The sequence below is a fragment of the Tamandua tetradactyla genome, chromosome 6, assembly GCF_023851605.1.
Source record: "Tamandua tetradactyla isolate mTamTet1 chromosome 6, mTamTet1.pri, whole genome shotgun sequence".
In the NCBI taxonomy this organism is placed as follows: Eukaryota; Metazoa; Chordata; class Mammalia; order Pilosa; family Myrmecophagidae; genus Tamandua; species Tamandua tetradactyla.
The window spans coordinates 163997091-164009473 of record NC_135332.1 but is presented as its reverse complement, the minus strand read 5'-3'; the positions used below and the strand labels follow the sequence as shown (position 1 = coordinate 164009473).

At 41.1% G+C, this 12383-nt stretch overlaps 1 protein-coding gene across 1 annotated transcript in view; it reads left to right on the top strand.

Moving 5' to 3' along the window:
• The first annotated feature begins 1020 nt into the window (after positions 1-1020).
• The window catches only part of ENPP2 (ectonucleotide pyrophosphatase/phosphodiesterase 2), a 108810-nt gene continuing 97447 nt past the window's right edge, over positions 1021-12383 (top strand). The window contains exon 1 of the mRNA XM_077167546.1: positions 1021-1133. Within this exon, the coding sequence (XP_077023661.1) occupies positions 1113-1133 (21 nt within the window). The 5' untranslated portion in view covers positions 1021-1112. The remainder of the gene's footprint in view (positions 1134-12383) is intronic.

Here is a 12383-nt window from a genome sequence, read left to right as displayed (position 1 = left end):
GGCTTCCCATAGCGTCCTTTCAGCAGCTGGGAAAGAGAAATGCGGAAAATAAAGAAAAACGTAGTCAACAAAATTCAAGGTTATCTGTGGACATCAATAACCAAAACAGCTATTAAGTTAAAAACAATTTCCAACACTCATTTTTTAAATTGATACATAGTCTATATTCACACACTATGTAATCATCCAAAATTTACAATCACGGTTCACGATACCATCAAATAGCTGTGCATTTATCATCACAATCGCCGACACTCATTTTTATAATTCAAAAATTTAAAAACAATTATAGTTACTGTTACTTTTTAGCGATGGCGTCGTAATTAAGGTACAGCCTGTGGTGGGCTTGCCCTGCAGCGAGGAAGGTGGTTTAGGGGCTGGGACAGGCTGTGCACGAGGAGGACACAGGCTTCCACTTTCTGATAGGGTGTCTGAGCAAAGGTCTTATTTTTCCTGAGCTTCTGTTTGTTTATTTATAAAATGGTAATAAGAGGAAAACCTTCGCACTATTGTTTGGGAGACCAAATGACATCAGGGCTGTGAAAAGCCTTTTGTAAACTATAGCATGTTATAGGAAAAAAAAAATGGTGGAATTATTCCAGAGAGTGTTAGAGGAGCTTAACAGTATATGCTCGGCCCTGTTGAACCTGCAAATGCTTAGCTCAGGGAACGTGTCAAGCACACAGCACGAAACCTTTGCAGCCAGATCCTTTTTGAAAGGAAAGAATCCTACAGAATGAAGGAGAAATGGCAAACCAAAGCGCCCAGAGACTCTCCCTGGCAGATTTGGGAATGAAAGATTAACTTGGCACGGTTGGGGGTGGGAATGCGGATGGCTGCACTGCATGACCCCATCTTCAGCCTCCGGCCACTTTCCTTCCCCAAAGCCACTGCAGTCAAAGGTCATGTGTGTGTGACTTGTCAAAGGCCAGCTTCCAATGGAATCATTGTCTCCCGGGACAGCGGCCCCCTGACTACATCTGCATTGGAGAAATCCCAAAAGCAAACGGCCGAGTGCAAATAGGAGCAATCGCGAGCAGCCTGCCCAGGGCCCGCAGCAGAGGCCGCGTCCGGAGCGCCCGGCCCGGGAAGGCAGCCAGGGCCTCCCCAGCATGACCCGCCACGCCGGTCCGGTACGGTTAGCGCCGCTCTCCTCTCGTCCTCCAGGGCTTGGGCTCCCGGGTCACAGCTGCTGTTGTCAGCCGAGAGACCTTGGGAAGGGCCTCCAGGTTTGCCGGAAAGCGGTCCCTGTTTGGCTGCGTCTCCGAGCACTCGGCTGGAGCAACTTCCCGGCGCGCACGAGGCGGAGCCCAACTAATTTCGAGTTTGCTTTGCCAGGGAAGGCTTGGGTTTGTAAATATGTATTTCGTTTCTGGAAAACGAGCAGTGCAACCCGCGGAGGAGGGCCGTGGAGGAGTCCCGGATCGCCACCGCTTGAGGCGGCGGCACGGGGGGAGCCTCCGGAGCCGGGGCAAGTTGTCGCATCTTGGGAACGCTGCCCTCGGGGCGGGGGGCAGCCGGACGGCTCGTCCTCTGGATGGACACGGGATTTGCAAGGATGATGAGGATTTTTAAAGCCATCTGTTGCAACAGTATTCTCTGGACTCTTACACGTGTCTCCAAAGGAAGTAGAATTATCCTTTGATGGAGGGAGCCCCCTCCCTCTCGCTGCTTCTGCTAAGGAAGCATGTTAATTGGTGTCCACAGATCAGGGGGAACCAGTCTCTTGGCCCTTTGTATTACCTTATTTGAATAAGCCTTTCAAATGGATCTAGCTAATTGTGTATGAGAATGGAGGGAACCTGGGGTCTATGCTGAGTGTGGGTGCTTTTGATCTGGACTTGAAAATCCCCAGAACAAACAGAGCATGTAGGGCGCGGTAGCCTGGGCTGTCTTCAGGTGTGGAGCGGTGGGGTGGAAGGGTTTGGGTGGTTGCTGGGTTTCATTTTAGCGAGTTAAACACAGAGCAGCTGCTCCCTGATAGTCAGTGAAAACAAAAACCTTTCAGTTGCTCAGCAGGACTCAGAGGGAACCTGGTTCTGGTGTTTGTTTATGTATTGACCCCGTACTCTGCTCTGCAGAGCACTGGAGGTGTTCCACACTTAAGTTCACCCGATATTTATTGAGTTTCAGCTCTTCCCCTCCAGCTGCCATCCTGTTTTTCCCACCCAAGTTCTACACAGCCAGCCATCTGCCCTCAGATTGTCAGAGGCCAATCTGACAACGCCACCGTAGAACTCTTTGAAGCTAAACCATAGCACGTTTTCATCCTTTGTTTCCTGTCTTCTCTGTGTCATTTTGAACTGTTGATCATTCCCTCAATGTTGTTGACCCTCACTTGGGTTATATTATACCACACTTCCCTAGTCTCCCTCTGAACTTTTGAGTTATTATTAAATATCAGTAAAGGTGTCACTTTACAGACGTTGGTGCCCCACTATTCTTTCCTTGGCTCTCCTCCCTTTTCATCCTGTAGTCTCCCTAGATGATCTCGTACACTCCATGGTTTTGACTCCTACACATCCCAGCATGGGCATTTCCCAAATCTGTATCTCTATCCTGATCTTTCTTCTAACCCCCACACCTTATATCTAACATCACCACTTTGATGTCCCATGACATCATGTTCAAAGCCAAATTTGTGGGGTGCGTGGGTGGTTCAGTGGTAGAATGCTCACCTTCCATGCGGGAGACCTGGCTTCGATTCCCAGACCATGCACCCCTCCAACAAAACAAAACAAAACACAAATTTGCCTTCTCACAGCTTTGCTCTTCCCTTTCTATTTTCCAAACTCAAATGGTGGCCCTTGTTGTCCAAGTCAGACACAACAGAATCATCCTAGGTGACTCCCTGTCTTTCATTCATGACATCTAATTGGTTACCAAACCCTATCTACTCGGCTGGCTTAATGCGATTCATGCACACAGCTGTGTCTTCATTGCCCGGACGCTGTTTTAATTTTAGGTCAATATCGTCTCAAATTCGACTCTGGGTAGAACTTCCCATTAATCTCATTTGGAGCCAGTCCAGCCATCCCCATGCCCCTTATTGTCCCCATACTGCCTCAAAATGGTCTTTCTAAAATGCAAATCTTATCATGCATCTCTCTTTTTTTGAAAAGCTTTCAGTAAATCCCTATTTTTTTCTTTTAGAATCATTTTGCAACTAATTAATATGGCATATGCAAGTTCTCAGGACTTGTTTCCTTCTCTTCAACCTCACCTCTACCACTCACTCCCTGTCTACATTTTATGCACATTTTTGCATATTACATGCATATTTTATTCACATTCTAAGCACATTTAAGGCATATTAAACTATTTATTAAACATGACCTTTCCTTGATGTACTTCTTTAGGTATTTATCTATCCTCCATTTGTCCTTAAGCTGAGAGCCACCTCCTTTGGAAGCTACCAAGACCATTTGCTCCCCATCTTCCACAGTGGTTTAGTTGGCCCTCCCATATTGTCACTGAGCATCCTTTCTTTCCTACTGTCAGAGGACTTATCATTTTTTATTGCCACTGTCTACTTATTTGTCAATCAGCTCCCGTCTCAGTCCACATCTCAACTGTGGGTTTCTCCTGTTGCTACCTGCATCCTTTATAACTTGCCTTAAGCAGGGAAGAGCTGCTACTGAAAGTTTTGCTTCTGTTGACTTTATGAAGGCAAAGGAATCTCTTCAGGCTGGAAACTAGCATGGGAAGAAGATGTTAAAGGTCTAGATAGGGGGACTTCTAAGAAAGTCCTTAGATGCTCTGGCCTCAGAGAAGGGCATCCAGGGCTTCAGAAGGACAAAAGGGTGAGATGCTCAAGGGCTTCTAGAGGGTCAGAGACCTCCGAAGACTGGAGATGAGAAAGTGTAGCTCTGATTTTCTGAAGAGAGAGACATATGTATCCTGAAGCTCTAGACAAGAGAACTGAAGGATGATTGAGTTCTGTATGAAGCTGATTAAACATCAAGTGGAGTTTAAACTGTTGGGGGTCATGGTCCTTTTGAGATTTTGATGTATATTACTCTTTTAGAAAATAGCACAATACCCAACACATAGCATTTTTCATAATCTTTTGTGGGGTTCATAGATGTTTGCCCTTGGATCCCTTGAGTTTTTAATGGACCTCAGGTTAAGAATCCCTAATCAGAGGAATTAAGTCATTCAGCAGTTATTTGAGAGAGGGGAGTAAGTGGTGATTAGCAGGAAAAGGGTAAGTGAAATTGTGCATATTTTCTTTTTAGAAAGGATCCCAGCCCAATGTGCACTGATGACTGTGGACTTAGAGTCACAGGACCTGGGTTTAGACCCTGCTCTGACATTCACTCATCATGTGACCTTCTGAGTGACAGTTTTATTATCTACAACACAAGAATAATAAGTGATGGAATATTTAATTAAGATAAAGTGTTTGAAAGCACCTGTTTTGGTTTGCTAATTCTGCCAGAATGCAATATATCAGAAATGGGTTAGCTTTTAAAAAGGGGATTTATTAGGTCACAAATATACAGTTCTAAGGCCATAAAGTGTCCTACTTTCAGAGGACTTATCATTTTTTATTGCCACTATCTACTTATTTGTCAATCAGCTCCAGGAGGCGGGAGCTGATTGACAAATAAGTAGTCAATCAAGGCATCAACAAGAGGATACTTTCATTCATGAAAGGTCAATCGTGTCTGGGTTTCTCTGTCACATGGGATGGCACATGGCGATGTCTGCTGGCCCTTTTCTCCTGAGTTGGTTTCAAAATGGCTCTGTCAGCTCCTGTGGGTCCTTTTGGCTTCTGTTGGGTGATTTCTTTCTCCAAGCTTCTGTGCTTTCTCTTATAGGTCTCCCTTTTAAAGGATCCTAGTAAACTGATTAAGACCCACCTTGAATAGGTGGGGTCACATCTCCATGGAAATTTACCTAAACAAAAGGTCTCACCCAACAATGTCTGCCCCACAAGATTGGATTAAAAGAACATGGCTTTTCCAGGGTACATAACAGTTTCAAACCAGCACAGCACCTGAAACACAATTATATTCAAACCATCTTAAATCAATTCAAAACCTTGCTTTCAGGAAGGCATTTAACTCAGATCTTGTGCTATTCTTCTGCATTAGAAGGGTGCACGTGGGTTGGATTGACAACTGGCTGAAGGAAGTTGTCCAAGGAGAGCTGATTGACAGATGAATGTCAGTAGTGTGTGCTATAGGGCTCTGTCCTCATTCCTGTTTTATCCAACATCAGTGACACCCATGAAGACATAGCATATTGGTCACATTTGCACAGAGAAAAGGCATTAGGATTAGGAGTCCAAAAGCTATCAATAGGTGGTAATCTATTTTGATTTTTATTTGGGAGGAGGTCAGAGATAGATATAAAGTGTTTTATTCAGGGTTCTAAAAGTCAATTGCAAACTATTAAGTGTGGGTATGAGAGAGAGAGACAGAGAATGCGGAGAGAGGTAGAGAGGGAGGGAGAGAGAAAGAGAGGGAGTGGGAGAAAAAGCTTAATGAAGTGAAGCTTAGTATAGTTAAGGTTTAGGGGTTTAAGCCGACGATAAAATCAATACTGAGATCTGCTAAAAGAAAGTAGTGATGGGTTTTATTCAAAGAGGTATTTGTATAGAATCATCATTCTACTCCATGCTGTTCAGGCCATGTTTGGAACAATTGGGTCTAGTTCTGGGCACTACACACTAGTGTGGTAGCAATTGGTTCTAAATATCTACTATGTGCTATGAGCTGTGCTAGATGGTGAAGGCAACAGTGCTGAAGAAAAAAGTGTACCTGCCCTCAAGGAGCTCGCAATGTAGCAGAAGCATTAGACAAATAAACAGGTGATTATAATTCAATGCTATACTTGTTTTGCTAGTGGTCCCTGTAAGACCACCTGAGGAGGGGTATTGAATGTGAGATAGACTTTCGACAGCAAATAATGTCTAAATTGAGACCCAAAGTCTAATTAGTAAGGGGAAAGTTGCAGAGGAAAGAGGGTCCCAAGCAGAGGTCTGGTCAAGGAACTGAAAGAAGGAATACAGAGAGAGAAGTGAGGGAGGTGTCTGTGTGTGTGTGTGTGTCTGTGTGTGTGTGTGTGTGTGTGTGCATGTGTGACAGAGATGAGACTGCAGCAATGGAAGAGTCTAGAACTTTATACAGAATCTTTGTAATCCATGCTATGGAGCTGTAATTGATCCTTAGAAGAATAGGGAGCCATTGAAGGTTGTATGCAGGTCAGTGTCTCAATTGGTTTTGTGTTTTGGAAAGATCATTCTGGCTGCAGAATGGACAGTGGGTTGCAGGGAAGGTAGATGAGAGAGAGAGTCCACTTAGGAGGTATTATGCTAATGTAAGAATGCATGGTGACAGGGCAGATGGCAATGGTGCAGCAATTCAAAAGCAAGTTAGGAGATATAAAGAGAGCAGGGTCTCCAGAAGGAATGCTGTGGGAAGGATGGCTGCAGGAGGTTTAACCTGCAAAAGAGAAGATCCAGATGCTCATGATATCTATCATTTGTTTTTTCACTCTCATGTGAAAGGGAGATTGGCATGAGGTATGTCTCTCTCTGATGCCCAGACTAGGCCAAAATGGGTGGGAGACAAACTTCAACTCAATAAAATGAAGAATTTTCTAATAGCTGTCCCAAGGCAGGAAGTTATTTGTCACTAGAAATATTTAAACAAAGGCTTGATAATTATTCTTGGAAAAGGTGGAGAGGCAGGGATAGAGGTGGCCAGCTGGAGGGCACTGGCATTTCCTTTCATCCCCAACATTCTAAGATTCTGCACATGAAGTTCAATCTTAGCCTGGCATGTAAGGCCCACTGTGACCCTGACCTTTGCGGGTTGCCATAGGTTCTGGTTTCCCCAGTGCAGTCCTAGTGTTTGCTGTTATCTCCTACCAGCTGTCAATAGCATCTTTCACTCTCAAAAGGTCCTAGTTTGAAGAATAAATGTTATAATCATCCATCTCCCTGATGTATATTGTATCTTCCTCATTGGAAATACACTTTTCCATTGAGTCCCAACCTAAATCCAATGCTGAGTCCTTCATCAAGCCTTCTTATAACATGGTAGGCTGCATTACATTGATGAGTATGTAATTACTTTTACACTTATTTGGTTCCATTTCCTAGATTATCATCTCTTGGAGGTCTAGTACTAAGATCTGTGAAAAGATATACTAATCCAGTGTATGAATTGGTGCTTTGTCTAAGGCAATAAATTTTCAGAGGGAAATATGGTGCATGCATTTTGTGGAAAAAATTGTATGAAGGAAAGTACAAAGAAGAAACAAAAACCTGTCTACAATCTCACTACCTAGAAAGAAGCATTATCAATAAACTGGTGAGTATCTCTTCAATATTCTTTCGTGCACACGTAGTCTTAAAATTTGAGTCAGGCATATTCTTCTGTAGCCTGCTTTTCACTTAATAACATACCAAGAGCAATACCCCATGTCTTTAAATATTTTTGAAAATATAATTTCTCTGGGTGCATTGTATTCCATCCTGAATCTGTTTCATGATTTGCTTACTCATCCTATTGCTGTTTCTACTTTTTTGATGTTATAAATGATGCTATGATGATCTACTTTGTCCATATATCCACTTATCATATGTCCATTCTATATGTGGCACTTACATCTTCTAAAATGGCAAGACAGTTAATGACTGCAAAAAAAAGGATATCAAGTTGCTAAGAGAGAATGCATAAAAGAAAAACCTAATTTTCCTTTTAAAACCTTCATTTCTACTGTATTTTAAATAATATCTATCTATTACATAAGATTTGACAGGTGTGTGTGCATTTATTAGTTCTATAATTTAATGAAGGTATCTGATTTGGAAATACATCAACAGTCTGTTGGCTGGGTATAGAAATGATTACCTGGTACATATATTTCTTGAACAAAGGATTTTGAATTTGAAATCCAAAAACTTCAGTGTCTCCATGGGTATCAGTGTAAGGCAAATTTTTGTTCCCAAGTATAGAAGTAATATATAAGGAAAAGGATGAAATGTTTGTTATAGGATAATGATACTTCTATGAAAAGAGGGACACTACCTCATTTTTTTGTGTGTCTGGCAAACATATGAGGCTGTGGCATTGGATTGTTATTCTAAAGTAAATAATTTTTCATCTTAGACACCCAACAAGCTTGTAGGTCTCCATTGTAGAGTGGAATGGTTTCACCAGAGGAGAAGCAGCCCTTGACTGGGAAACCCCATTAATCCATTCTGTGACTTTTCTATGGAGTAAATGAAAGATGCTAGAAAAGCATAGTTCCTTTAGCATAGATTTGGCTGATAACACTCAATATAACATTATTTTGCTCCCCATTCATCAATTATTGCTCATTGGAACTGTAGGTACCAGTATATTGCAGTTTTACAGATTGCAAAATATTTTCATATCCATCTGCTTTGATCCTAACCAGAGCATGTGAGATAGAAATTATTATCATCTTGGTTTTAGGGATAAGGAAATGGAGGTTCAGAGAGGTTAAGCAAATTGTTCAAGCTTGGAGCTGGTAGAGCTGAAACTTATCATGGGTCTTTTAGAACTAGTATTGTGTGCTTTTTAAATTTAAATACCATGCTTTTCAACTTCATGGGCATGTCAAATATCATCTTTAGTTATCATTCTTTAATGTTTGAAAAGACATGGATTGTGACTTGCTGAGCCACATTTTTCTTTTTTCAAACTCCCCCAAGAATGGTATTATAAGTTCATTTGTTGAAAGATGTCTAATGCCTGAAGGCATTAAAAACACCCACATCTTCATTATCAGATTTTTTTTGGAAATCCTTGATGGGGGCCCCTGTGTTTCTGTGCATGGAATATTTCTTCTCCACTGAGAAGCTTTGATTACTGACAAAATGGGCTTTCTCTCTGTATTGTGTGATTAGTGACAAATTCAACTGCAAAACTTTAGACATGTTGGATATACTTGAGTTTTTCCATCATTAAGACTGCCCAGATATTACTTCAACATAGTAACTTGAGGGTGCCTGACATTTTCCAGGAAGTTGCTTGACTTTAATCAGTAGGAATAAATGCAAGATTATTGCACTTTTTCCTAGGGTGACCTAAGCTTGCTTTGGCACCTGTGAGCACACAGTACTGGATTGTCTCAGAACATTTCAGTGACTTCTACCCAGGGGAGTTATTAGTTTTGAAACTTGAGGATAATTCCGTAAGAATGCAATTCTTTCCCTCTCTGAAAAAACAAAATGAAATGTTGCTTGTGTTGGGTTACTCTTGCTATGATACTCACTCTAAAACAGTCGTTCCCAAATTGTGGAACTATAGAGGTCTATAGTTAAGGTTGCCAGATTTAGCAAAAACAAACAAGCAAACTAACAACAGGATGCCCAGTTAAATTTCAGTTTCAGATAAACGATGAATAAAGTTCAGTGTATTTCCCAAATATTGTAAATACTAAAAAAATATTGTATCTGGCAATCCTATATATATGGTAATATTGGGGAGTGGAGTCTTGATAATTTTTCATTATTTCAAAACTCTTTAGAAATCATGTGTTTATCCAAGAAAGCCTTCATGGTGATTGATGATGTTAAATTTCCTTGATTTTGATTGGGATTTTTTGGATCCAATTTGGCAGCATTGGTTATCTCATGCTGAAAACCTCAATTATGCTACCATTTTGGATCATGCTAAACTTATGCATTATCTCATGTAATCCTCAAAAGCAAGGATTGACAAACTATGTCTGGAGAGTGAAATCTCTTGGCTGCCTATTTTTGTAAATGCGATTAATTTATTGAAACAAAAAATTTGTCTCTGTGTTGTCAGTGACTGCTTTCACACTCCAACAGCAGTTGAATAGTTGTAACAAAGATCCTTGTATGCCCTACAAAGCCTAAAATATCTATTATTTGGTCTTTTACAGGAAATGTTTGGGTACACTTCTTCCACTGTAGGAGTAACTGCTATTCCCATTTTTTAGAATGAAAATCAGAGGCCTGAAAAGGCTAAGGCTAAGTAATTTACATAAGGTCCCACAGCTTTTAGAATTCGAACCACATTCTGTTTGAGTCCAAAGCCTCTGCTCTCATTTCAGCTGATCTGAGAAATTCGTTAGCAATTATGTTTGCTCTAAAAGGTTTTAACAATGGGGAAACTGAGTCTGTGATTTTCTTATTGAATGCAGTGTCTTTTAAAGGCAAACCAGAGAGTATAGCTAGTGGTTAGAGCACAGGCTTTAGAGCTACACTACCTATGTCCAAATCCCGTTTCTGCCATTAACCATTCTCTAGCCATTTTCCTTACCTTTAAATTAGAGTCAATAATAGTGGGATTAAATGAGATAATGTCTAAAAGGAAATTAGACCGGCAACTGAAAGATAATATTTTTTAGTTACTTCTATTAAATACTATTATTTCAAAACAGAAAATCTTCATTCATCCATTCTGATCATTTACTGTAGTTTGCGACATGCATTTAAGTGCAAAATGTGAAATGCAAAATTTGATTGTGCATTTGTGAGCAGCAAAGCCCAGGATTGTTGAGAAAAGCATTGTTGGTGTGGTGTTGGGCTAATGCAGCAAGAGTTTGCAGCTCTGCAAATTCATCACAAAGCCCCCTTTACTCCATAAGATTGTGGCCCTCATTAATATGCAGGACATGCACACCAAACTTGTTTATTCCTTTCATTCTCGGACAAATGCAAGTCTAATAAAAAGGCAGACATGTCTGTCCAGATCACAAGTCCGGTTAGGAACAGGGTTATTTTGGCAAAGTTAAGTCAATGCCAGTAGGCTGCCATCACATTGTGAATTCTAAAAGTAATTCAGTGCTCTGGAGTCTGCAAGGTAGCGTTGGCTGCAATGCTAATTGCACTCTGCAACCCACTGCCAGAGGTGAAAATCAGAATTGGTAGCCATCTTTCTTGGTATTAAGATTTCTATCTGTCCAAGGAATAGGGCTGGTCCAGATATAGAAAGCCCAACACTTTTCTTCCAGATGTAGAATTTTCAGGAGATAAGGTACTGTCCTTGGGTTACTTTCAGTTTAGTAAGAAGAATTGACAAAATCAACTCCAGGGAAGCATCGCGTGGTGGACAGATCATGGACTTTTGAACTATACAGACTGGGTTTCAGTTCTTACTCCACTACTTACTGTGTGGCCCTGAACAAATTATTTACTATTTCTGAGTCTTGATTTCTTCACATATAAAATGGAATTATATAATGGCTTCATACAATTATGTAAGTACCTTCACAGGTAGTAACTATTGTAATCATTGTCATTGTATTTATTATTATTTTTTATTAAAATTACTAGCAAAGATGGCAAATTTTTGCTTTTGGCTAGTTACTGCTCAAACTCCTCCTCTGTAAAGTAAAACAATACTAATTACCTTATATGTGTGAGATTCAAGAGCTAACTGCTTTTTCTTATCACTCTCACCACACGTTTTAAAATTTTTTATCCTTAGCTCTTACCCATCAGTACCTTTATGGTTTATGCCTTTTCCGTCCATTAAAATGTAAGCTCCACGAGGAGGTACTTGGGTTCTTTTGTTAATTATGAGTCTTCCGTGCATCCACTAGTGCCTGGAACATAGTAGGTTCTCAATAAAATAATTGCTGCATCAATGAATAAACAAATGAATGAAAGCTAAAGTCTGTGTTACCTAAGTGGGAAGCATCCTGTAGCCACATGGGGGTTGTTAGATGCTCAGGGTCATTGTTATGATCAGAATATGGACGTGCCACCAGAGGAGCCCAGACATAAGGAGACGGTTCCCCCCTCTGTCAGTTGGCGATCCTTGTTCTTAGCACTGGCATCTCCTCAACCCTGCTGTAGATGAGTGAAACAACTGGGTCATTGTCAACAGCAAGGTCATGTGACATTAATGGCAAGAAATAAGGGCTTCGGAATTTTTAAAATCAATTCTTAGGACGAAGGGGAAACAGCTGCAGAAAGGCAGGGAAGATTGGGAAAAGGACAAAAACCGCATCTTTTGCAAAACATTTGGTCACATGCAGCCATAGGCTGCAAGCCTGTGACCGAGATTTACCCACCCCCAAACTTAGAAGGCATGCAGAAGCAGCTGCGGCAGTCAGTTGACCCAAAAAAAAAAGCCCGTTGGCTCCAAACTGAGATAGTGGCAGTGGGAAAAGTTCTTTTATGAACTCTATTGTTTCTGATCTGCTAAAGGCACTGGAGAAAAATTTCCCAAGTGCCCTCCTCAAGTAAGATTGGAGGAATTTCTCTTAAAATTAATAAAACTCAAAGTACCATAGCACAGCGGATTATAGCAAAAAAATACCTAGGAGCCGAGTGCTGGTTAGGCAGGCCTAAGTTTGAATGCCAGCTCTTGCTGGGTGTATGAACTTGGGCAAGTTACTAAAATTTCTCTGAGCTTTTGTAG